The sequence below is a fragment of the Aedes aegypti genome, chromosome 2 (assembly GCF_002204515.2).
Source record: "Aedes aegypti strain LVP_AGWG chromosome 2, AaegL5.0 Primary Assembly, whole genome shotgun sequence".
NCBI classification, from domain to species: Eukaryota; Metazoa; Arthropoda; class Insecta; order Diptera; family Culicidae; genus Aedes; species Aedes aegypti.
This window is the reverse complement of record NC_035108.1, coordinates 335,455,639-335,483,604: the sequence shown is the minus strand read 5'-3', so window position 1 is coordinate 335,483,604 and position 27,966 is coordinate 335,455,639. Positions and strand designations below refer to the sequence as shown.

Genomic DNA, 27,966 nt, shown 5'->3' with positions numbered 1-27,966 from the left:
CCTGGACCGGTGTGATTAGAACCCACGACCCTCAACTTGTTCTTCCTGGATAGCTGAGCGCTTACCGCTACGCCTTTCTAAACCTTTCTTTCAAATTCACACTCGTAATGCTGTTAAGATTCAATGAGGAATAGACACATTATTTCCCAGTTCTTTTCAGGTTTTTTTTTTTGTTTTTACCCTTGTTTGGTCTCTTTTTCAGGAAAAGGATTTCTAGTGTTCTTATTTTCAAGTCACATAGCCGCTACCAGCCCTGCGATAGTTACAAACACAAAAAGTGCAATTTTCTGTTTCTCAATGTATGTATGTTCATCATTGTGATCAAAATTTGAAATTCAATAGGATAATTTTACATAACATCTTCCCCTATCTTGGGTTGCCCACAACAGTCAAACTCGATCCTTGTCCTGATACCTGCGTAGTTTTGAAAACCATCACTGATGCTAGCTCTTCAGTAACACTGGTTCAGAGTACTCCATTTCCTTGAAAACTACTCTCTCTTGCGATTCTGCGAGGTGGTACCCAAGCTGTTGGCAATGCTGAGCTCGTCCATCCTAAATATTGTAGGTTTGCAACAAGTGAAAACAGGTAATGCATGATGTCCTTCCAAAAAACCTGAGAGAAAAAAGTTGGACTGAAAAATACTGTCGAAGCCTTCAACACAGTTGGTGCTTCTGTTATCGAAAAATGCAAATTGTTACTCTCTATGTCCGGATAACAAAGCGGTACCGAAATTGTTTTTCAGCAGCATCTTCGACAAATCTTTCCACAATAATACAATATTTAACTTACCATGGTATTTCGATACTGAGATCTCAAATTTCCACTTGTTTTTTTGTTTAGTTTAACAAAAATAATAGCCGGCGACAGAACGACGATAGTCGGTGCACTACAATGTTTATTTTTTTTCATGACATTCGCTGTTTTCGTTCGAGCGAATCTATGCTGTCAGTTGATTTGATGGATTCGTCGATTTGAAACCAAAAGGGTGTATGCACGAAATGGTATAATAGGGATGTTCAGTCGTTTTGCAAATTTTATTTTAAAAATCTTAATGAGCGATTTTTTGAAAAAATCTTAAAATACCATAATTATTGCTTATTTAGCAGTCGATTGCAATGAAAATCTGATTTGTTCACATTTTTGGACTTACGTCTATTTGAAAAAGTGTTCGAGATTTCAGTCGATTATACACTGGTAGAAAAACGTCGCAACTAACTGAATAAAACGGCTTATAATCTTGTCATTAAATTCTCGTGTGAAATAATAGGAACTCCATAGTTTTTTGAAAACGAGCTCATTGTTTGCAAAATTTAAGCGATGTACACGGCGAAAAAATGTTAAAAAGGTTATTCATTTTAAAACAGTTTTAGAAGACAGGTTGTGATTCTTCTTAATTAATTTTCTCAAAACCGTATGAAAGTTACTTACGTCGATTTGAAAAAGTAATCGAGATTTGATTCTTTTTCCGTCGATTTCAAAGCGTCGCCTACTGTCCTGCTACCGATCGGTAGGGTTGGGTTGTTGCTCGCTGTCGTGCAAATCCACGGACCTTTTACCGATGTAGTTTACTCACCGTCGGTGGTCTTCCATCAGCTCGATCAATTTTCAGATGTTCCTATGCGTGATGTTCGATTTCTCAAAATGCTGCACCCTGATGTCCGAATAATATCTTCCGACGGAAGATGAAACGACCCCAGTGGACAGATTCACGGAGCACTGCCGGAATAACATTGTAAACTTGGTTTCTGTCCAAAGGGTAAATCAACAACGGAACCGAAGCAATAATATGGTGGATTAGTTTTTCGTTTATTTTTTTTAACTACATAAACACAACAGCTAACACGCTTAAAACGTTTAACACACCATGTAGTCATAATTTTAAATTACAATCATTTTATTATTATTAAACTCGTAATTTTTTTTTGTCATTTTTGATGTTTGTAATTCAGAAGGCACTGAAAGCTATAAACTGTTTAAAAACCAGTAACCGTGGATCGTAATGTGCGATTTCCACAGGATCTGTATTGTATATTTTGTGAGTGTTCAATTTAATCACGTACCATTTATTGAACGGTAGCTTTATGTTTTAACTATTTATCACAATTATCTATCCCCAAAACGTTTCACAATATGCAAACACTTCAATATATTGTAACTGCTTGATGTAGATTGCTTAGACCATTCTTTATAGTTTTAAGCTGTAGCATTCATACACACTTAAAAACGACATCGCTGTTCGGTAATTTTTTTTACGGTTTTCGATCAGTAAATCACAAAAAATACTGAGATTTCAGCACTTTTGGTTGAAAGTACTAGTTTTCAGTAATAATTTTCCTAATTTACTGAACTCAGTAAACGATTAAGCTGATAAGACAGCAAAATTACAAATTCACCGAGAAAAAGCAAAAAGTCAGTAAAATGATAGTACTGACTAATCAGTTTCGATTCTTTTTGCTGAGTTTTCGTTAATATAAAATGAAAACAACTAACCACGTTTGCTATTTGCCAAGCGAATGTTTTGTTTTCATTTGTTGATATAAATTCTAATTTTATTAATATTTACACACATCCAGCTCTATTGTCTCAAGTCGCAACTCATGGTAAGTAATCGAAAGTCTGTTGACGAATAAAAATCACAACGATCTTCCGCCAATGTTTTTGCTGCTGAATGATTTAACTAGCGCTTTGTTGCGAAGCGACATGAGCCTTGCATCCCAAACTTACGGAAGGCCGCTCCGATTCTGGTGGATGGACTGGGCAAGTCTCTATCATGCCAGGGTGCCATGTAAACCGAGTGTGGGAAGCGTTGCGAGGAAATGTTGGGACATCAGATTCCAACCATGGGATGGACTGGAACATAAAAACGGGAATGATGAAATTGAAGTGGGAACGTTTAGTATATATTCATATTGAGAACAACCAGTAGTACTAATATCGTATAACCGAAAAAATCAGTAAACAAAAGTAAATAAAAATAATTGTACTGAAAAAGACAGTAACGTTTAACAAAAATGTTTACTGACTTAGTCGGTACTTTTTTGACAGTTCAACATTTCCTGGCCTTGCGGAGTTTTCGGTACTTATAAAATATTACCGACTTAACTCTGCTGTTCAAAAACCCAGTAAAATTTTACCGACTTCGGTAATAAAATCTAAGTGTGTACTGTTCAACGTATAAAGCAATGTTTGTAGAACGTTAACCTTAACCGTTAAGGGTAGTTTACTGTTTGAAGTGTTTGACAATCTGTAATTTTCTATGCGGGTCCCTCCCAGGTTGTTCCTATCTGACATTTCGGAAGGGACACGGAAAACAAAATACACCCAAAGTTTGAGTTAAAGCCAACGGGTGTGACAAAATCTAAAATAAACATAGAAAATGTTTTTTTGTACTTAAACTACCGGAAAACATTAAAAAAATTGAGTAAACATGAGTTCTTGGCCTAAACTTAAGCGTTTGGCACTAAAATTGGGACAGGGCTTTAGGACCCTATTGGCTTGTTTAGGGGTATCCAGTATTTTTACATATCATGATTAGGGGCCCAGATAGCCGTAGCGGTAAACGCGCAGCTATTCAGCAAGACCAAGCTGAGGGTCGTGGGTTCGAATCCCACCGGTCGAGGATCTTTTCGGGTTGGAAATTTTCTCGACATCCCAGGGCATAAAGTATCATCGTACCTGCCACACGATATACGCATGCAAAAAAGGTCATTGGCATAGTAAGCTCTCAGTTGATAACTGTGGAAGTGCTCATAAGAACACTAAGCTGAGAAGCAGGCTCTGTCACAGTGGGGACGTAACGCCAGAAAGAAGAAGACATATCATGATTCTACGGTAAAAACCTCGGTAAAATAGTTTTTAGTTTTTAGTAGTAAGAATCCAAAGTTTCATAATAATCCGTGCCCTGGAACTATTTTTAAAACACATCTGAAGTTAGTATGGAAATGGCTTTTGAATCACTGCTCGGCAAATGTTACTACGGGACGAGCTGTCAATATTTAAATTGAAATGTCATTGAGGCCATAGATTTAAATCTTCATTTATCATTTATAACGTCAAAATTAAGATATTGAAACGCTATCAAATTGTATTAAACTTAGAAAAATGTACTCTTTCGATCAAGCTACGAAAACCTGTAACTTTTACAGTGCCAGTTTCCACCGGTTTGGAACTAGAAAAGTGCTTAAATTTCACCATCAAAATGTCGAATTGTCATGTTCCGACATGCAAGAGCAAATTATATTCTAAGAAACCCGAAAACAGAACCATGTGAACCGGTTACGTTCCATAGATTTCAAACGATCAATGTGCAGAGAAACCGATGGCTAACATTGTTGAGCTAAAACTTGAAAACAAACACCACGAATCATTACGTATGTTCCAAAAAATCTCGATGTAAGTTTTGAACAACTATCGAAAAGTTAAATTATACTGAACAATAAACAACCCGGATAAAAACGTATCATTCAGTGAATGGAATAAACCATTAATGTACAATATAAAGTATTGTATACAATACAGCATATTGTAATTGAATGTCGAAGCAATATTATTCATGTTTGGATATACAATTCAAAAACAATATAATATATTGTAACAGAACATTGTATTGTTTTCAATTGGTTTTATACCTTACAATTGGGTCCTAAAATTTTTAATGAAATCTTGTTTTTATTCAATAACACGAAAGAGCATCTTACTGCAATTACTTTAGCAATTTTTCCCGCTCAAATAAGGGCTATATCATGTTTAAACTTTAATTTAAAAATTGGGTCCATAAATGAACCTTAACACTTAAGATCATGTTTGACATTCGCTTAGTCGACAAAAACACCACAGGGGTTTCAGTTTTAACACTGGGGTTGTTCCTATCTGACATTTCGGAAGGGACACGGAAAACAAAATACACCCAAAATTTGAGTTTAAGCCAAGGGGTGTGACAAAATCTTTAAACAAGTTTTTTTGGGCTCAAACCAACGGAAAACATTAGAAAATTGAGTAAACCTGTGTTTTTGGCCTAAACTTAAGCGTTTGGCACTAAAATTGGGACAGGGCTTTAGGACCCTATTTTAGTCAAATTCCTATTTTCGCGTAAACAACTGTTGCTTTTTTCTATGTAGCTTTGCTGAAAGAAATAAACAAAACAAGTTCAAAAAGCAAGAAATGTTGGGTGGAAAATATTCAAAAAGCAAAAATAAGTAGTTTTTTAGAAGTCACTTGACATTAGCTGTAACGACGAATGCAACCATGATACAGTTTGTAAATTGTTTTTTTTTTTTGTATTGTACAACAATACACGAATTGCTTATCAAGACAATACATGAACAATATATCGTATTGTATTTTCAAAATGTTTGTATGAGAAAATATCTGTATTTGTATTGTTACGATACTTAACCACCCATACATTATATTGCAAAAATCTCATATACCATACAGTGAACTGTTTTTTTTTTTTTTTTTTTTTGTAAAATTTGGTTTTATTTAGTCAGTTAAGTAATTCACGGTAACAATTATTTACATTAAAAAATCACAGATCTAGATGAAAGTTTAGTTCGTTTACATCGATTCTTCCGTTAACATCATTAACAAAGGTGATGTACTTAGCAAAAACTTCTAGCATCTTGACTCTTGTTTCTCTTCTTACACCCGGGAACGCCGGTCTCATCAGGTCTTCAAATGAAGGTCGCCTCCATCCATTCATCAGCACTGCTAGCCTCTGCTGTAGGACCGTCCATGCCGGGCCAACACGAGCACAGTCACTGAATTTATGCTGGAGCGTTTCAATCGTTGGGCCACCGCAATGAGTGCAAAACTCGTCGTCTGCTCTCCGCATCACGGACAGCAGTTTTCGGTGCTCCCACTTCTCGTTCACCAACAGGTAGAGCTTTGAACGCTCCGCCGAGAAGAGCTTGTTGTCGCTGATATTTCGCCACGCACGTGGCCAGTCGATCGTCGGATGACTTCGTTCCACCTTGGGCATGTCCGTTTGGGAGACGAAATGCCGGTGGATGAGATCGGCGGAGGGGTTTTCTTGGATAAAGGGTGGAATTTGGGAGTAGTTTGAGAGGATTATTTTCAGGTCGGGATTATCTATTGAGATTGCAGGGCGGGGATTATCGTGGAAAAGAAGGGATTTATAATAGGGAATGGAATCGATCTCTTTGAGATGACGGTTGATGGCGAGTGATTTCGCTTTCAACGCAGGCAAATGAAGGTTTAATCCCCCATGCTCCTTGCTGCGCGCAAGCTGCATCATCGGGACGCGGGCGGGCACTCCTCTCCACAGGAACGTACCCATCGTTGAAGTGATTTTCGCCGTATGCACTCCTAGTGGTGGCAACACCGACGAAACGTACCACAGCTTGCTGGTGCCGAACGTATTCAACATGATGACTTTCTGATGCAGGGTCAGCATGCGTATCGATTGCAGCCACATTTGTTGCGCAAACTTCCCCACCAGCGCATTCCAATTTAGAGTGGTCATCAAGCGTATCGAGTTTGCGAATGTAATACCCAAAATTTTGACTACATGGGCTGTCTGTAGCCATTGGGTGTTGATTGAATTACCTTCGCAAAACCCGACATCGATCGCCACTGTTTTGCGCAGATTCAACCGCGCGCCGGCAACAGCCTCGAACCGGATAAATATTTCATTCATCAGCTCTATCTGTGGGGCTGACGTCACGATGACGCTGATATCGTCGGCATACGCAACCAACAAATCGTTGCCACATGCTTGTTCGAGCCTACACACCAGGGGGTGGAGGTAGAGAACGAAGAGATGCATGGACAACGGGTCACCCTGCCGGACCGAACGTTGGATTTCGAACGGACGTGAGAGACGCCCGTTGATGAGCAGCCGAGAGGTGGATCGACTGGCAATGCGCGTGAGAAGAGAGACGAGATCCCGACTAAAGCCGAGCGAGCACATGGTGCCGAACAGGAATGAGTGCCGGACCCGATCGAATGCGTTCTCCAAATCAAAGCTAATAAGCTTGCCGGCGCGCCGGTGGTGACGGAGACTCGCAATCCGATCTTTCAGAGCAAGAGTGGCCTGAAAAATGTTACGCTCCGAGTTAGAGCATTTCTGCCCGTCGCTCAGCACGTGGTGAGCTCGCATGACGCATTCTAGCCTGGTTTTGAGAATGCGCGAGAGGAGTTTGTAGTCGCTGTTGAGGAGCGAGATGGGTCGGAGTGCTTCGTAAAGCCCAAGCAGGACAGTTCAGTTTTGCGTCGTCCGATAAATTTGGCTCACGGTTTCGCGCATGTTTTCGTCGCCGGAGATTTTTTTTTCCTGTTTTCAAGCGTCTTGCTGGGTAGTGCTTCGTAAAGCCCAAGCAGGACAGTTCGGTTTTGCGTCGTCCGATAGATTTGGCTCACGGTTTCGCGCATGTTTTCGTCGCCGGAGATTTTTTTTTCCTGTTTTCAAGCGTCTTGCTGGGTAGTGCTTCGTAAAGCCCAAGCAGGACAGTTCGGTTTTGCGTCGTCCGATAGATTTGGCTCACGGTTTCGCGCATGTTTTCGTCGCCGGAGATTTTTTTTTTCCTGTTTTCAAGCGTCTTGCTGGGTAGTGCTTCGTGAAGCCCAAGCAGGACAGTTCGGTTTTGCGTCGTCCGATAGATTTGGCTCACGGTTTCGTGCATGTTTTCGTCGCCGGAGATTTTTTTTTTTCCTGTTTTCAAGCGTCTTGCTGGGTAGTGCTTCGTGAAGCCCAAGCAGGACAGTTCAGTTTTGCGTCGTCCGATAAATTTGGCTCACGGTTTCGCGCATGTTTTCGTCGCCGGAGATTTTTTTTTCCTGTTTTCAAGCGTCTTGCTGGGTAGTGCTTCGTAAAGCCCAAGCAGGACAGTTCAGTTTTGCGTCGTCCGATAAATTTGGCTCACGGTTTCGCGCATGTTTTCGTCGCCGGAGATTTTTTTTTTTTCCTGTTTTCAAGCGTCTTGCTGGGTAGTGCTTCGTGAAGCCCAAGCAGGACAGTTCAGTTTTGCGTCGTCCGATAAATTTGGCTCACGGTTTCGCGCATGTTTTCGTTGCCGGAGATTTTTTTTTCCTGTTTTCAAGCGTCTTGCTGGGTAGTGCTTCGTGAAGCCCAAGCAGGACAGTTCAGTTTTGCGTCGTCCGATAAATTTGGCTCACGGTTTCGCGCATGTTTTCGTCGCCGGAGATTTTTTTTTTCCTGTTTTCAAGCGTCTTGCTGGGTAGTGCTTCGTGAAGCCCAAGCAGGACAGTTCGGTTTTGCGTCGTCCGATAGATTTGGCTCACGGTTTCGCGCGTGTTTTCGGCTCCTAAGATTTTTTTTTCTGTTTTGGAGCGTCTTGCTGGGTAGGTATTTGGAAGGCACAAGCAAGACGGTTTGTTTTCGGGACGCCAAGAAGTTTTGCTGTCAGTATCAGTTTTGTGTTCAGTCGAGGATGGATTACCAACTGGTGAGTTCGTTTCATTCTTGTGATAACACATATTTTCTTGAAAGCGTAACTTTTAAGTAATTTTAAAACAAACTTTGTATGGTTCGTCACTATAAGTGTCGGCATTATGTTTTTTTCTTATACAATTTCAATATACATATATTTGTCTCTTTTATACGTTATTAAAAATTATCTTTTGAATTGTTCGACATTGTGAATGTTGACGTATTTTTTAAAACTTGTACCATATTGAGACAAAATGCAACGTAATACTCATATGTAATTTTCAAACAAACTATGTATAGTTCGTCACTACAAGTGTCGGCATTATTCCTGTTTCATATAATTTAAAATATATACATGTAATTTTCAGTTTTCGTCATTAATAAAAACATCTTTTGAATAGAGTAGTGTTTGATCCTTCGACCTTGACACTTGCTCCTGCTGGGGCGGGTGATGAGGGCAGGATCAAAAATGTCGCGCGTCGGTAGTGAAGCGGTGAAAAAGTGATCGGTTCGTTAGTAGTGTTTGATCCTTCCACCTTGACGCTGGCTCCTGCGGGAGCGGGTGATGAGGGCAGGATCAAATATGTCGTGCGTCGGTAGTGAAGCGGTGAAAAAGTGATCGGTTCGTAAGTAGTGTTTGATCCTTCGACCTTGACGCTTGCTCCTGCGGGGGCGGGCGATGGGGGCAGGATCAAACTTGTCGCGCGTCGTTCGCTCAGAGAAATGAAAAAGCGCCGCGGATCGCTAGTAGTGTTTGATCTATTGATCGCGTCGCTTGCTCTTGCGGGGCGAGTGACGAACACTTGTTCGGCGTTTAATGCGATTATCGAATTATTTCGCGAATCCGGTTAGGCGTGATTATATCATGGCTCGCATCACCAAACATTGGTGACTCCCAGATCTTTACCTTATCCCACTAACCCAATATCCTCTCCATGACAACCTTGGAGATGCAGAGGTGATCTCGGTCTCTAGTAACAACGGTAGTCACACTAACATTCCTTCCCTTCCCCGATGACCGTAAGGACGTGGCCGGCGCCGTTATTGACTTTTAAATTTGAGCTCTCGATTTGTGCACATTGAAGAATGGTAAGCTAATCCCAAGCCCCATTCATTAATTCCCTGTGCAACTTCGATTGTTCTGGTCAATCACGGAGTAGCAACTACGAATTGTACGGTCATCTATGCTTATGCTTATGCTATGCTATGCTGTTGAGGAGCGAGATGGGTCGATACGACCGGGCCGTATTCTCCCCTCCCTTCTTCTTCACCAGCACGATGATGCCCTCCACAAAAGCAGGGGGAAGGTTGCCTGCTAGTGCTTCGTTGAGCAGGAGATTGAGTTCGCGATGGATCACGTCGAAGAGACGTAAATAAAATTCCCGTGAGATACCATCATTGCCGGGGGAACGCCGTGGGGCACTCGCTCGGATGGCAGAGAGGATTTCTGCAGTGGTGATCTCGTCCATGCAGGCTTGATTGATGGGATCATCGGGTGGGATCACACGCTCGCATGTAAACCCGTCATCGTTGTTGTTTTCTGCTGTTGCTTCCTCCGTGTAGAGACGCGAGAAGAAGTTTAGCAGATTCGCTTCGATCGCTGCTGGCTCGGCAACGGTCTCATTCTCCTCCGTTCGCAACTGGGTGATGACGGTCCTTCTCCTTCGTCTCTCCCCCAACTGAAATATCGAGACGGGTTCTCCCGCCACGTGCGTCTCGTTCATTCGTATAAACATGTGCGAAAAGTTGCGTTGAAGCGCCAACATTTCGCCTTTCAATCGATTGATGGTGGGTAACATTTCGGGATGCTGGTAGTACCCGTCGTACGCTAGCCGGAGCTCCGCATATAGACGCTGATGGGCGTCGTGAAATTCGTCAAAGACGATACGCGATTTACGCTTGAAAAAGGTTTTTATTTTTGGCTTAGCGTACGAAATCCACCACTCGACCCATGAGCCGTAATTTCTGCGCTGCCGAGTCCAATATTGCCACTGTGTTTGGAACTCGGCAACGTTCTCATCGGTGAGAAGATGCGGTCGAAGGGACCAGAAACCACGGCCGGGCTCATGTCCTAGCTGGGGGAGGCAAAGACGGAGTGTCAGCGCTTTATGGTCCGTGAATGAGCAGACATGCGTATGCGCGGTACGCAAGTGCTCCCGCAAACCGCTGCTCACATAAATGCGGTCGAGGCGCGATTGTGCGTTCCGGCAAACGTACGTAAAACCGGCATCCCGGGGGCGCAACTTTTCCCACACATCGTGGAGCTGCAGCTGCTGCACAGCAGTTTTGAGTGCAGGGCTGGTATTGGGGCTGGACGAGTCGCATGCTCGAAGCACGCAATTGAAATCGCCAGCGAGGATGACATGCTGAGTGGGGTAGCGCAGATAGTAGGCGAGAGTGCCGTTGAAGAAATCCTCCCGTGCTGCGCGCTGAGCAGAGCCGGAGGGAGCGTAGAGGTTACAGATCGTGGTATCATGCACTCGCAGTGCGATTAGGCGGCTGTCCAGGCTTTTCTCGATGTGAGAGACCTGAATGTGTTCCTTCAGAACAACAGCTGTTCCTCTTCTCGTGTGGTCTACATTCGTGTATACGACGAAGCCAGGCAAGGAGAGCTGGTCGTTTTCCACTTCTTGCAGACACACAATATCGAGACTTTGGCTGTTGATGAAGGTGCGCAGCGCTGCTATTTTCGTGGGATTGGTGATGGTGCCGATGTTGATGGACGCGATATTATAGGATGTGAGAGCCATTACGATTGGGAATCCTCATCCTGCTCGTCGTCATCGTCTTCTCGGCGTGGCTTTTTGCCGGGTGGTCGGCCTCTGCTTCGCCTGTGGCCGAGGGCATAGTAACGCGATGCGTCAAGCAGCGCGTGACGCGTTTTTGTAAGATTTTCAGATAGGCGTTGTGTGACGCGATATATGACATAGTGACGCGTTTTGAATCGCTTGGGGCACAGCTACATAATCGAATATCCGCCAGAAAAATCAAAGAAATAGATGTTTTAGCAAGCCAGCTTAACATTTTTTATCATTAACAACATTTTAACTAAATAAAAATAGAATTCAGGCTGGTCATTAATCACGTACCTACGACTATTTTGACTATTCTCCCATGGTAAGATTTTTGTACGGAAATAAAAAAAAATAATGCCGAGTATGACCTATCAACAAACATGGGGGTCTGTCCCATAGAACTTTATCAAAGTTTCAGTCACTTGTAGCTGATGCGCCACTTGGTGTCCCATGATTCTTATTCTTACATCATGCGACCTGCAGTAGTACCAAATTCCACTGAAACCTGTCTCCAGAAATTGTACACGATGGTCCTGCTTCTATACACATACTTCACGATAAGCTTTTTAGCTAACAAAAACTTAAAGTTTTTGCAACGAACGCCATCATAAACAAAATGAAACAGCATCGGACGCGCGTGAAACCACTTCACGGAATGGTTCGACGCGACTGCACGCGCATCGCATCGCGTTCACTTTGTCATGTATACGCGCTGCACCATGCGTTTTGCATTGACGCCTGCCAGAACTGTTCAGACGCAAACGCGTCGCGTTGCGCATCGCTTGACGCGCGGCGTAACTATGCCCTCGGCCTGTTGCTCGTAGATGCCGACGATTCATCGGTCTCGTTGCCGTTGCCATTCTTGCTATGCGATCGCAGCGCATGGATCGGCTTTTTGAACAAGTCCACCACAGCAACATTGGGTTGGGTAGCTTCGGTGGCTTGTTGAGTCGATCGGTGAGACGACGACGAACCGTGCGCGCTTTGGTGTTGCGGGCTGGGGGACGCCGTTAAGTCAATCTTGCCGGATTGACTTTTTGCTTTCGTCGCCTGGGCAGACTGTTCGGTCCGACTCGAAGGCTTCGGCAGCTCGGGAAAAGCAACCGACGAGGTGAGTGATGGCGCGGTAGGACCTACCGGTTTTGTTCTCGGTGGTTTCACACCGGACGAGTTTTTCGGTGGCGGACGGTTGCCACTCTCCTTTGCTACGTTGGCGTAGCTCTTCTGCACCAGAAGTTTTTTGTTCTGGACACAAGATATGCCAGAATGTGCCTGCTCTTTGCAGTGCTTGCATGATATCAGCTGCCCCTTGTACACCACGTACGCCGGCTGCCCATTAATGGTGACCCACGAGTCAATGTTTCGGTTTAATAGCATACACAGCAAAAAAAGTTGTTGAATATTACATCGAAACTGCTGCAACCAAGTCGTTCCCTCAGTTGTGTAATATTACACAGCCCGACGTACTCGGGGGCTGCTGGTGTAATAAATGCGACCGATGTAATTTTTTCGATGTAATAGTTTCAACGTACATAATACGACGTAATCGATACGATGTAATAGGGACTGTGTAATCGAAGCGGTTTGACAGCGCTCCTTTATTCTGCTCAATGGCGATTGAGTTACTTTTGTATCCTTTTATGCTTATAAATTTTATTTAAAGCTTTTAAAACAGATTTTACTCAAACAAAAGAGTAACGTAAGCCCATTTATTAGAGTTTAAAAAAGGATAAAAAGCAATTCAATCAGCCATTGAAGAGAATGCAAATGTAACCAGATTAATATTAATTTAATATAAACTGTATAAATTATTCATCACATTTTATTATGTTTGGTATTATTCATTATTTTTACATGGTACATTCGATACAAAAGCCATATAACAAATCTTCCAAGAGGACTTGAAAATACTGAAAATATCAAAGTAGACATAGCGTGCATACTCCCTAGGCAGCCATTGAATCGATTTGGACGTTCGATCGCGTAGTTGATCTGGATGAGAAAAGAAATAAACAAGCGAAAAACATTAGTTAAATACAGAATCTAGCTTTCGTGTTTAACATGAGAAAATTAATCATGGACAAAAATGTTATGTTTGAGTATTTCTACTTTTTTGAAGCAATCTCGCATAACATTTGATCTCGCCCTGAAAGCCATTAGTAACCGAGTTTGTAGCTCGATGTTTTTTTAATAAAATAAATGGACAAAGACAAAAACTATCACCACTGGGAGATAGATAATATGAAATGACTTGTCGTTTAAATGAAACACGGACCCATCTAATTTCTCAACTCATTCTACTAGTAGAATAAGGCCAACAGTAGTTCTTGTAGGGAAATCTCTATGACCCTTTTAACGCGCATAATGTATTTTAACGTTGGTTTTTAACACTTCAGTCGTCGTGCTGTTGTATTTTGTACAACACTATTGAAAAAACCTCGCTTTTCTTTTACAACAGCAGCATGGTAGTTCTGACGGTAACAAACCGCGCGACGACTGGAAGGTTAAATAATTTGTTAGCGTTAGCATTAGTAAGATCAGGGATCTTCCAGACTTAGTTTTTCGACGACTCGCTAGTGAATGCCACAAATAATTACACAAAATATACTCTGATAGTCCCTCAGTATTTCTCGAATCATTTTCTCATCATCTTCCATCGTCAACTGCTGCAGACGTTCTGTTATGCAATTATTATAGAGCTTAATCATCAATTTCTCCAGGATAACTAATTTCTTACCTAAGAATAAAAATAAATATTAGTTATGGATGTCGAAGACTTAATTTGTATTCAAGAGCAGTAGGTCTAAAGCCATGCTGAAGGGAAATTTCCTTGACTTCCCTGAGCATAGAGTATCATCGTACCTGCCACACGATATACGAATGCGAAAATGGCAACTTTGTCAAAGAAAGCTCTCATGTAATAACTGTGGAAGTGCTCATAAAAATACTACGCTGAGAAGCAGGCTCTGTCCCAGTGGGGACGTTAATGCCAAGAAGAAGAAAGGTCTAAAGAATTGCCAAACATTGAGAGATGTCCATGAAACATTTTTGGTCACATCCTTGAATTCCGTTCAGGACTTTCCCAAGAGTTTCTTCAAGAACATTTCTAGAAAACCTAAGCATTTCCACCAGGGCTTTTTCTTAAAACCTTCATGTTTGTTAAACATTTATTGGATTGCCCCCTCAAAATTCAAAATGTGGACCGTTTTAAGGGGAAGGGAGACGGAAAGTCAAAGCCATATTTATATGAGCCTCATAGTTGCGAAAATAGTTTTTCAAAAAATATGGCCAGATTACATGTTCACTAACATTACTGAAATTAGACAACAGAACATACGATACATCTAGTGGAGTGGGAGTTTAACCTATACTTCGTGACATTTATAGTAAGCCTGAAATTTTATAACAATTTTCAAATTCTTCATATGAAGAAATTATATCTAGAGAAATTCAGCTTTTTCCGAAATATGATAATACCTAATTAGAAAAGGTTCTACAATAATACACAAAGTATATAAAATATTCCAAGAATATTCAAACATTTTGCGAAAATTACAATTTGTAACAAAATCTTCTAATGCATTAAAATGTTTTGCTATTCTCTTGCACTCTCATATATGCTCAGATTTAACAATAATGATATTGTTTTCATACTCAATTGTTTACATCTTTCTGAAATCTATGACTTTCTAGTTATTTGAAGCATTTTAAATCTTTCCAGAAATCGAACCTAGTTCAACTAGGTATTATCAGAACTTTTTTGTAATCCACCATTATTTAATTTCCAATAATTTTTAAACACCATAAATCGGGGGCATATTGATCATTGTTTTACAACTTTTTGTTTTGTTGTTCTTTGGAATTCATATATTGTCAAATTAATTCCAACAAAATCAGTATTTTTCTATTATTTTTTTTAAATTCAAAAAGACCCATTGGGGTTAAATTGATTACCAATCAACTTCGTTGTACTTGTTTTCATGTATTCAGTAGTTTGACATTGACAACATGAAAAAATGTGAAAAATGATCAATTTCACACAAAATAACGGTACTGAGGTAAGGGTTCATTCATATGTTTTTTTGATACCCACCCATTCCCTCGTAACGCATTCTGTATGCATATTTTTCGCATATGGAATGAACTGCAACATCCTGAGGACAGCCACAAACCCTCTACAGCATTATTATCATTATTGTTATTATTTTTTATTCCATATTTATCCTTAGAATATAGGGGGAGATCCCCCAGTACCGGACACTTAAGCCGCTAAATTCATAATTCGTAAAATATTGATTTTATGCGCTCGTGTTACTCATTTATGATAAATATTATCATTTTTATAGTGTACAAAAATAAATTTGAAAATATAAATATGAATTTTGACATTGCATTTTGATGATGTATTTTAGTACCAAATTAATCGATTTTGAAAGGTAGCACCCAATACCGGACACGATCTGGAAATGCCTCGAATTCTGTAAATTTGAACATCATTGAATGTGTTTACTATAGGAATAGTATATAATTGCCATTTCAATGCATTTGCAACATTTACAAGAACAATTTGAATATTTCTTAGTTAGCAAGATGTACATAAAAAACCTCTTTCTTATATGATGAAAAATGACACATTTTATGATGTTGTTCTGAATGTTCATTTTCCTTATTTTTATTGCATCTTTGATACCATGATCGACGGAATCCATGAAAAATGAATGCATTTTGAGACACTGGTGCAATAATTACAAAGATATCATATAACAAATCAGGCTGTCCGAAACTGGGGGACAGGAGGTGCTTAACCAAAATTGTGATTTGTCCATATTTAGTCCAATTATGGTACAAAATACATTCATACTATCAAAATAGGATTATGTTCGAATATGCTTGCGTGATCCAAAGTTTTTTTTCATATTCAAAATAATTACTAAATAGGCTCAAAATTAAGGCAACACGTAAATTTTTTTGAAATTTTCAAACTTTTGTACTTTTTTAAGAAGGCATGCATAATTCAAGGATGTGTTGTTCTACGCAAACATTAGTCTCCATAATAGCTTCCTTTACTACTAATACACCATCTTGATTGGACCATGATTTCTCAATGTTTCGACTTTGTCCGGTATTGAGTGCTGTCCGGTACTGAGGGATCTCCCCCTACTATTTTATGTTAATGACTGTTACTGAGATGTGGATAACCTTACAGCAGTAATATTGAATATATTTAAACATTAACAATTAGGCCAAGCAATAAAAATTGACGAATAATGAAAAATATATAGAAAAAAAAACTGTTAGAAATTACATGAAGGAAATGGACGTCCATGGACAGAGAGAAAAAAGATAGTATCACAGTTCTCGATGGCCAATTCTTGTATTAGGCGATTGGCAAAGGCGAAATTTTGGCATCAGTGACAGTATTCTACAAAAAAAAAAAAACAATTATTCTAACCAAATGATTTGAAAGTGTCTTTAATCATAAAAATCAGTAATGAAGAAAATATTCTATTCGAACTTGAGGGATAAAACCTTTCCCTTAAAATGGGATACTGAACTGCGGACATCAGCGATACACCCGCAACATTTCTTTAGAGGGCGTTTCGTATTTTTTCCAAGATGATACCTTGAGGAAATCGGGTTTGGTAGTGTTTGATTGCCTTGGAAATGAGAATACTTGAGATACCTCTTTCCTGAAAAAAAAACAAACATGTAACGAAAAGAGATCATACATGAATTTCTATAAGAATGATTTTTTAGTCTTTTTAGAGTTCCTTGACACTGCGACAAGTATTACTGCTTGTTTTACTGTGGATTTCTTTCACATATTACTCCAACGATCTCTTCAAAAGTTTGTTTTGTAATTTTTCAATAACTTTCTAAGAAATTCTTCCAAGAATTTAGTTTTGGATACCTTCTAGAACTCAATCTGGAGTTTTTCTGAGGATAATTATAGAAACTACTTCGGAGATTCCATCAGGAATCCCTCCAAGGATCGTTGGAGACATTCTCAAACGAAGTCTTATGTTCTCACGAAATATTTCCTTTCATTTCTCTGGGACTTTCTCCAACATTCCCGTTTAGAGCATCTTCAAAAATCAAAATTCATTCAGTAATTCCAGTAATTTCTCCAAGGATCGTTGGAGATATTCTCAAACGAAGTCTTATGTTCACATTCCCGTTTAGAGCAGCTTCAAAATTCAAAATTCATTCAGTAATTCTTATTTTTGTTATTTCACAAGGACATCTAAAAAAATCTATTCATTCTTCCAGAGGTATCTCCAGGGAAGAGTCGAGGAATTGTTTCAGATTTTGAGAAAATCCGCGTGGAATTTGTAAAGAAAATTTTTGTGAGTTCAAAGTATGCCTTGATAAATTCCTACGAGGATCTCTAAAAAAACTCCTCGATGAAATTCTTCTTGGGATTTTCTTGATAAAATGCTAATATAACTGGAAAACCCTCGAATTTCTGTTTAATGTCCTACAAGACTTTATGAAGAAACTCGGAGTGACTCCTTGGAGAAATTTTAGTATGAATATTAAATAAAAATACCTGTAAGAATGGCTGTCAGTAATAACTGATGTGGAACCTTGAATGAAGTTTTGAAGAGTGCATGGAATTTGGAAATATTATTTAAAATATTATTTGAGAAATCCACAGCAATCATATTTTGATGAAATGCAGGAGAAATTCTGAGGAACTTTATGAGAAATTCCAGGTCGATTTTTTTGAAGAATTATTGGAAAAGTTAATAAACGATTTCATTAAATGATGACTGAAGGAATTTCCGGAGCAACTTTTGAAAGTAATCGTGGATGATTTTTTTATAGAATCCCTTAAAAAAATGAAAAAAATTGGCGCAGGATTTTGGTAGGGTTTCTTGGAAAAATATCGAAATAAAGAATAAACTTTTGTGCAAGAACCTGGAATAAACCTTTGTGGACGAACTTCTTTATGATATGTGGTAAATCTCCTAGAAGTTACAACTAGAAAAAAACGATTAAGGAATCTGTGGAAAAATATGTGGAGCAAATCCTGGGATAATTGCTGTCATTTTTTTTAAAGTGATCTATGTGAAAATTACGAGAGATAATAATGTTGCAATGCTTTACGATTTTTTTTGACAAAATTTGTAAAGGAATTCATTTAAGCATCTCTTGAAAAATTGCTGGTAGCATTTCTGAAGAAGTTCATAAAGGTATTTCAGAAAGAATCTATAGAATACCTAGAGCATTCCTTGAAGTTTCCTCCAGAACTTGTGGAATAGTCAAAAAAAAAAAACATTTTTGTAAACAAATTTGCCTTTACCAACTTTCTAATCCAAGTCCTGAAAAAAAAATCGTTAACAAAAACCGACTGAACGTCCCTAGTAGCGTTTTGATAGCGACGCAGCCGAAAATGTTTATAATTGAAAAGATTTTCTGTTACAAAAAGGACAAATTCTATCTTGTATTACTGATTCAAAATAATTTCCCTGATTATGGCAGAAATTCCCTGAGAATTCCAGGTTTTTCCAGGTAGTAGACACCCTGATTGAATTTTAAGAGTTTTTCTCATAGATATCTCCGAAAGAGCTTCAGGAGATATCCCTGGATACATTTAATATGAAGTTTTCTTAAAAATCTTCGGTACAAGTATCCTTAGTCTTCAAGAAAAACATAGCAGAGGCCCTGAAACATTATCAAGTGTAATGTCAAAAGTGATATCTTAAGGAGATTTGAAGAAAAAAGTTGAACGAAGTTAAGAAAAAAATGTTGAAAAAATCATTCATTCATGAAAAACATTAGAAGTACTGATAAAACAATCTTTAGAAGAAACCATGGGCTAAATTATACTTTTTTTGTTTCAATTCATCAATGTGTCATTAGTGGAACTCTTATATTCCGAACACTTAAGGCCAACAGTGACTTCAAATGCATCTGATAAGCATCAATTAGCAGATATTTATAAACATTTTAATTTCTTAGCAAACTCTAACTGTTAGCTGTTGAGTGTGACAATAAAGAAATTCATTTATTTTATTTAATAGTATGGAACAACATTTTGATTCAAATTCCGATCACTATGTTCCTTCGGTCTCATATTCCGAACACCTTGATACAAATTCCGAACAGCACGAATAAATCGTATTCAAATAAATAATATTGAAAATAATTTTGTCTAAGCTAGTTTTACTGACCTTGAACTAGTAATCATTGCAACTCTCAAAATATGAAATAGATTACAAGACATTAGAATTGAATTGCAATTGGCTTGTTTAGGGGTATCCAGTATTCTACATATTCTGATTCTACGTTAAAAATAAAGCCAGAATCCAAAATTTCATAATTTTACGCGCCCTGGAACGATTTTTAAAACACGTTTGAAGTTAGTATGGAAATCACTTTTGAGTCGACAAATTTTACTACGATACGAGCTGTCATTATGTTAATTGAAATGCCATTGAGTCTACAGACTGAAATCTTCATAAATCATTTATAATGTCAAAATTAAGATAATGAAATGCAATAGAATTGTGTTATACTTAGAAGAATGTGCTCTTTCGATCAGCTATGTAAAACTGTAATTTTTCCTTCGCTAAACAACCCAATTGACAGCCATTGTCTGGTAGTTTAATAATATATTTCAGCGAAACAATTTAACCAAATCGCCATACAAAAACAGTTTTCAGAACATGAATCTGTTTGGAATTTGAGATAAAATGGTAAAAACGAATACTTAAAAAAAACTTGCTAAAACTCATGAATTAATGCCTTGTGTGTTTAAACTAATACATTTGATGGAATACTTTGAGAGTTTTATGGAAGAATTCCCTGAAGAGTGCTAAATACTCGGAGGAATAACTGAAAAATAGATATTGAAGAAATTCAGAAAGACTATGCTGAGGGTCTAGGAAACCCATCGGTCAAGAATCTTTTCGGGTTGGACATTATTTTTTTATTGGTTTCGTGTTTGTCACACAAAAAAACAATTTCAAAAAAGGCAATTGGCTAAGAAAACCCTTATTTAACTATGGAAGTGTCCACAAGAACATTAAGCTGAGAAGCAGACTCTGTTAAAGCTAGGAAATAGCGCCAGAAAGAAGAACAATAAATCAAGAAAAATATATTTACAGGTATTGCAAGAAATACGCAAGCATACTAGTATCGGGTTCCATGGAGGAATATTTAATAACAAATATCTTGGAGAATGTCTGGAGAAATTCGGTAGAAATACCTACTGGGAGAAATCTAATTGAAATGAATTGAAATCGAATTGAAAATGAAAATCCGAATTTAGTATCATGTCATTTGATTCCTCTATTTTGTATCCTTTTAAAGATACGCGTATTTTGACCTCAACTGTAAGGTCGTCTTCAGTGGCGTGTGCTAGACTCGACTGACTTCGGGTTTTTATTAATTTATAGGTATTCCACTAAACAGCACGAAGATTTTTTGTCATAATAGAAATAAATTATTTAAAATCTTTTTTGTTCCGTTTTTTTCTAATTGTGTAAGGGTAGGTGGGGCATAGCGAGCACATCAAACATTTAGCCACGAATAGCAGTTAAGCGAGCTTTACTATTAATATATTTGTTATCGTAAGCTTTTTGTACGATATTCAATTATTGAATCATGTTTTTTTAAGCAAAACATTTCTTAAATTCTTATTTTCAAGGTGATTAGTTGCAACAAGCTCTGGTTTTCCCAAGATATCATTTAGGAAAATATGCAAAATACCCTCCAGAGACATTTCCTGGGTATGTCGATGATGTCTTAAAAATTGTATCCCATTTTAAAGGAACACTTAAAATAATCCAAACGTCATTGTTACGTGAAAACATACGTGGTTTTTTCCATCGCACTTTCCACGTAGCTCTTACGTGAATCATATGTAGCCCAGAATGAACGCATGAAGTTTTGAACTATGTCCATTCCACCGGCGCTACACGTAAGAGCTACGTGGATTTTCCGGTAGCCTTTACAAAGCGTTTCAATAGGATCCAGATGGGTTTTGGATTAAATTTAACTGTAATAAAGACCAACCTTATTTCTAATAGGTTTTGGAAGAAAACTAATTCTCAATTGGAAAATATAAACTAACTTAAAAGACTGTGATGTTATTATATTCAATCTGAGCATTTTGAATCCTGTTTCCCAATTTTTGTGAGTTTGGTCTGTCTTGTTGTAGCCTTCGCGTGCTATTGATAGAGGTTATAAATCAGGTATAAAATATGAAGTAATGCAGGGATTCTTCGGTATTCAAGCATATTTACCTTGAAATCCATTTTACAAAGGGTTTAAACACAGAGAAACAGACGTAACACTTAGAACAAATCGCGATAAAAATCAAAGTCGCGAAAACATGTACGCCCAATGCTAAAAATACTGTAGTTGGCCGATGGACCAACAGGTGGCGGTAGTGTGTAAACGTCGAACGCGAACAAAAATGACGCGAACGCTGCGGGTGGTCGATTGACCACCTACCATATATTCGAATCGATCGTTAAAAAGTTGGTCGATGGACAGCGATGAGAGTGTGACGTCTGTTTGTCTGTGGTTTACAGTTTAGCAGCTTCTGAAGTACTTCAAAAATCAAGCGGGCGCCATCCTAGGATTTGAGCTCAACACCGAATGTACGTACAATATGCAGATGGCAAAATGAACTTAGGCACCTACGTGAATTTCACATAAGTGCGATAGGTAACCTCAGTAACAATTACCGAGTCACTATTTGGTGGTTATGAATAGCTTAGTGATCTTTATCTTGGTCAGGTGAAGTGGAGGTAAAATGAATTTGGAATGATCTACGTGATTTTTTTTGACGTTTGGATTATTTTGAGTGAAAGGCTTTTTTCCTTATGATCGATGTTGATGTTTTTTTTTTTACATCTGACATTGATGACCATTGGCACTTTCAGATCATTTGACAATCCTTCGTAATACTGCAAGGTGGTCCCGGAGGGGAAGTCAGGTAAAAAGGATCCTAGGAGAGTTTTTTAGTGGGTACGCACACAAGTGAATCCCATACATCGCCAACCAAATCTGTACACTGGCATGTGCATGGACAATACACATAACAGGCCAGTCTTTAGAAGAGTTTTAAACTCATAGATGCATGCAAAAAAAGATCATTTGTAAAGCATTCTTGTTTTCACATTGAAAAAATAAAAGTTTTTATTTTTGCTGTGGTTTACACATTTAAAACAAAAAATATATATCTTTTCTACTGAAGTAAAAAACGCTTTGAAATTTATCGTTAGATTTTTTTATATTAGTGTTCCATATCCAAACTACCTATCTTTGAAAATAATAGTTTTGTCATCTAAATTTGTACTGTTCATTAATCATTTAGGTAGGTTCGGTGATCCCTTAGTAGACAGTCCCCTATAGTCGCACTAGTGGCTTATCACGGCCGTTAGGCTATGAATCGTCGCAAAATATTTTTTTGACATGAAGGTCAGCAGCTATTTATGTAAGTACCATTGATACACTGCGCGATTTTGTTCAACAAATTATCGAAATGAATAGTTTTGCTTAAAATTTAAAACCCCTTGCGCCTACAGTAAACGTATTGTTCCTACAGTAGCACTACTGAAAGAAACTATTTTATATTTAACAAAATAATTGACGCATTAATATTTTTACATCGAGCGAAAGCTTCTGATCCACGCTCTGAAGGAAAAATATAAAAGTTTAGTAAAAATACGGTTTTGATTTGAATTTTGCCCACGCCATGAAGCTAGTGCTACTATAGGAACAGAAATTAGAAATAGTGCTACTATAGGCACATGTGTTCCTTAGGGCGGTTCAAAATTTAAAAATGTTTGAGAATCCTATCTCCCATACGTTCATTACCATCCTTACCCTAAAAATAGTGTTCTGTGAAATTTTCAGCTTTCTAGGTGGTGATTTGAAGGTGGCCCAAAAACAATGTAGGTTTATATGGAAATTACTATGGAAAAGTTTTGAGATATGTTCCAAACACGCTAGTACTGTAATGTAAGTACAAACTTATTATCCCATAATTAAAACTCACTCTTCAAGCCATAATGAAGAAATTTGCTGAATAGAGAAATTCAACCCGACGAATACAGAAGAGATATTCATGAGTTTGCTTGCTATTATTTATCTTAATAAGGGATTATAGCCCTGCAAACATGTACAAAAATCTCAAACAAAATTAGCTTAAAAGGGATTAGTTTCTTCAGCAACTTCCTTCATTAAGGTTTGAAGAATGAGTTTTCAATGTGGGATGATAAGTTTCTACTTACATTACAGTACTAGCGTGTTTTGAACATTTCTCAAAATTTCTCCGTAGTAATTTTCATATATATCTACATTGTCTTTGGGCCACCTTTAAATCACCACCTAGAAAGCTGAAAATTTCACAGAACACTATTTTTATGGTAAGGATGGTAAGGAGCATATGGGAGATTGTTTTTTCAAACATTTTTAAAATTCGAACCGCCCTAGTGTTCCTATAGTGGCACAAGCGATAATAAATACAAAAATATGGGTTTTCGTAGGTTTCATTTTTTTTTTCAAAGCCAAGATAAAAAGCTTTCAGGTGATGTAAAAGTTATGTCGCTAGCTTTATTTTTCGATTTTATATGAATATTTGTTTTTAGCTATGCGGCTATTGGTACATCAACCCTATGTATTTAAAAAAAAAATCTTGAATCTGGATTTTTTTTTTTTTTTGAATCTGGAACTATCAGGGAATTTCATTTCTGTAAATGAATTGACACCCTGCATGATATTTTAGGAATCCTACGCTTTGTAATGCAAATCACAAATGGTCAAATAATTTTCCAATAAATTTCAAAAAAATTAGTTAGGATGCCGGTACCAATAGTGGATCACCCAAGTACAAAAATTCATAACATAAGAACAAAAAGTCCTATAAAGATGTTTTGGCGTCAATCAAAAGATTTCAACCTCTACGTTTTATTCCATAGTCTAATCACAATCATTTGTACCGCCACTTTTTTTTTTTGAAAATTATTTATAAAAAAATCTTAAATATTCAGGAATTCCTAGTTAATTTTTTTCAATAATATTGAGGTGTTTTTTTTATGTTCTTGTACCACTGGATTCGAACTCCAGAGATGTGTAACACTGTACGTATCTATTGAGGTGAAGATGAATCGAAGCCAAACTTCAAATTTCTAAGAGCACGGATCTGGAGAATCAAGCTTCACTAGCTGGTGGGGACCAATCGATTAGGTTTTCAGCTCGAACGGATGTTTGGTTCTCCAGATCCGTGTTCTTGAAAATTTGAACTTAGGTTTCGATTCATCTTCACCTTAATATGAAAAAAATCTGAACCGTCAACCACAATGAACTATCTAGGATTCTTGGGAATGAATGACATGGCGGACAACAGACGTAAGCCGCAAATGCAATGTTCAACTCAGCACCCTCACCGTCTTTTTAGCAGCCTCTTCGAGTTCGTGAACCGATTCGATCTTCAGTCCGGATTCCTCCAGTATCTTCTTAGCGGCATCGACATTCGTGCCCTTGAGCCTCACAACGAGCGGCACTTTCAGTCCAATGGTTTTGGTAGCATTAACGATTCCGTCGGCGATAGTGGTAAAATTAACGATTTCTCCAAAGATGTTAACCAGGATGGCCTTCACGTTTGGGTCCGATGTGAGAATTTGTAAAGTTTTGAGCACCTGTTTTGACGATTTCTTAAGCGCCATACAAATTATTTTTGGTTTTCATACAAAAAATCTTACCATGGGGGGAGGGGGGGTTGAAAAACCGCTAAAATTGTCTTACGTAATTAATGGACAGCCCCTGTATGTGGTGTACCGGATGTACAAACCTTTCCCTTTACTTTAGAAATTACCACTTACCACTTACTTCGCGGAGGTATTCATGATTGTGTATTGTCGGCGCGGTAAAAAGTTAGAAACTGTTTCTTGCCGAAGTTAGATTTTTCTCAGAATCTGTGCTAGATACCCAACTTCGGAAGTGGTGCATTCGATTCGCATCCGGAAGCGCTCTAATGCGACCTACTTCCGAAGTAGGGTATCTTGTATAGATACCGAGAAAAATCCATTTTCGACTAATTGCATTATCTAATAATAAATTCACAGAATTTACAATATCATTGGACAAAATGGCAATTATTGCCTTTAATTTACTTACCTGTATCGTTATGTTTGTTGTATAAGAGCTCTGGTGGGTATCCAGCTTATCCGATTCACTTGAAATCCTTCTCCTCTCAATTCCATGCAGGGGGGAACGTGTCTCTGGAGCCGGCCTTCTGATACATGATCATGTAAAACTGATGGACGTGATTTGGGGATACGGATATTTTCTTCGATACGTTGGAACTTCATTCCATATTGTCCATCGTCCATCCTGCTGAAAGTGGCATCCGAAAGATTCTCTTGCTTACCGGGCGAATGCATGGAAGATGATCGATGTGAAGGGACGGGATTTTGTCCAAATTTCCACCTGTGCGGAAGTAGACGCATCCTATAAAATTAAAACAAATTAATAGTTTTCTTTATATAAATCTTATTTGAAAAGTATTTCTCTAATAAAACTAGTTAAAACTTACGAAAAACTCGCAACGAAAATCGATCCGAAACGTACTGCGACTGCAAACGCCATGTTGCTCAAAACAAACTATGACAGTGTTGCTAGATTTATTATAACATCGCTACGAATGCGTTATGGCATTCATTCTTGTAATATTACACATATTCATGAGAACCACTTGGTTGCAGCTAGTTCTGTGTAATATTCTATGTTTTGGAGATGTAAATATTACACAATTCCGACGTAGACCAAAAGTGGAATGCTGTTCCAGTGTAATTTAAGGTCTATGTAATATGGCATCAAAGACCATGTCATTTCGCATCTGATATTTGCGTTTACATCTTGTTTTTAGTACATCGGTCAAATTACATCGATGCATATTACATAATTTTTTGCTGTGTACGGGCCGACCATATGCCGAGTGGTACGCCGGCGAACTCGTAGCCCTCTCCCCACGTTAGTTCGTGGATTGAGATCACTTCACCGAACGCACGCAAGAACTCCACGATCTTCTCTTTTGTCACGTTTTCGGGGAGGTCATGGACCTTCACCTCAACACTTCCATCTTCGATGGTTAATCGAAGCTTGTGCTTCTTCCCATCTAACTCCACTTCGTGTCGGTCGTTATGTTCGTCCACTATTTTCTGTGCAAGCGTCAGGTCGCTGACCTTGACGAATGCACATTGTTCGCCTCTACTGCACTGTAGTCTTAACACATCTTCCTTCTTCAGGCCGAGAACTGTGCGGCAAAAGCCGTGCACCTTTTCGAAAGCCGGCTTCACGGGGAAGCTCGAGTAATCGATGCGGAAGGTGTTTTCTCGCCTCATCGCGTAATCACCACACACGCGACGCGGCACTACGTGATATCGATAAACGATCAGAAAAAATAGGCCTGACTAATGAGGAGCGCAGTCGTAAAAACGTCTTCGCGTCTCAGAAGCTGAGCGATAACTAACTGTTCAAAACAATATATTGTACTGTAATTGTATTGTAATTTTAAAATATACTGTATTGTATTTCCAATATATTGAATGGTACTGTTTCAATACGTTATATTGTTTTTGTATTGTATTTTTTATCCGGGAACATGCACATGTACCCAGAGCCGTAGCGTGGCCTCCTGGCGCCCTTGGCGAACCACTATTTAAGCGCCCTTTATTTCATGATCAAGTTTTTCATTTCACTAAAAATGCATTATAATAAAGATTCTTTCCAAAATCATAGAGTGACTTATTTAAAAGATGTTCTAAAAAATCCGCAAACTGTGTATTAAAAATTCGAAAGTCTGCTCTGAACTAGGCTTTGAATAATATTTTTTTAAATTCTGTTAAAAAGCATAGACCATGTTTCAAATGTTATTTTCAATAGAGCCGATTGGTAGCCACGAAGTTACAAAATTTTTCAATATATTTCCTTTCATATAGCCAGAAAATAATCTTCAGAATCTACCCGGATGTATTAAACAAAACTAAGAAATGCTTGTAGACTTTGCCGATTTTTTCTAAATGAATTTTCAGTTTACTCCTACAATATAATTTATTTTGTTGATCAAAAAGCGATATGTTATAACCATGGAGGAATCTTAAGGAGGGAGCACCTGCAATTTTTTCGTGTTTTCCATCTCATACAACTTCTGATAAGTCTAGTAAAATTCACAGTGTACATTCACACTTCAAGTGTCAAGTGTAAACCTCAAGTACTAGAACAGATATCTAGTACTTACCAACCGACAGCAAGTTTGCCAGCACATTCTGCCAGCAAACTAACAGCTGTGTTTAGAGAGAACTGTCATTCCGTTTGTTTATTTCGACTCCTCCAGTTTGCCTTTGCGATGATGTCCGTTCGTGCAGCAGATTGTAATTGAAATTTTATTTAATATTATAATTCCGCACCCTCCGGAGTACGAGGATACGCTCCGTGTCGCTGCACTAGGCCTGAATTCCTTGTGGACCGTGGACATAATGGCCTGGAGAACCAGAAACCTGCCGAGAAGGCTCGCGGACTCCCGCCACCGCGAAGAACACCGTCTGGATCTTCGAAACCACTTTCAAATTCTTGGCGCGATTGGCAAGCGAAACCTTCGAATCCTGAACAATCACATGCACACGGAGAGTGCCGACTCCCTCCGAATTCAGGCCTTACCGCGTTTCGCAGGATCCCGCTGAATATAACTCAGGCTTATTCTGCGCGGCGTGTGAGTCGACAATTGTCGAGTTTCTTCGT

The 27,966-nt window shown here is 38.6% G+C and overlaps 1 protein-coding gene and 1 long non-coding RNA gene across 2 annotated transcripts; both read right to left on the bottom strand.

The window, feature by feature from the left end:
* Window positions 1–278: 278 nt before the first annotated feature.
* LOC110676804 lies at window positions 279–1,085 on the bottom strand. The gene is made up of 2 exons (XR_002500737.1): window positions 793–1,085; window positions 279–615 (listed from the first exon to the last, which is right to left on the bottom strand). It is a non-coding gene; the product is annotated as an uncharacterized LOC110676804 (long non-coding RNA).
* An 11,927-nt stretch (window positions 1,086–13,012) lies between these two features.
* Window positions 13,013–24,893, bottom strand: LOC23687506 (succinate--CoA ligase [GDP-forming] subunit beta, mitochondrial). Its single transcript, XM_021839617.1, has 2 exons — window positions 24,615–24,893; window positions 13,013–13,200 (listed from the first exon to the last, which is right to left on the bottom strand). The coding sequence occupies exons 1-2, from the start codon at window positions 24,891–24,893 to the stop codon at window positions 13,024–13,026; spliced, it is 456 nt and encodes a 151-aa protein (XP_021695309.1). The 3' UTR covers window positions 13,013–13,023.
* Window positions 24,894–27,966: the final 3,073 nt, after the last annotated feature.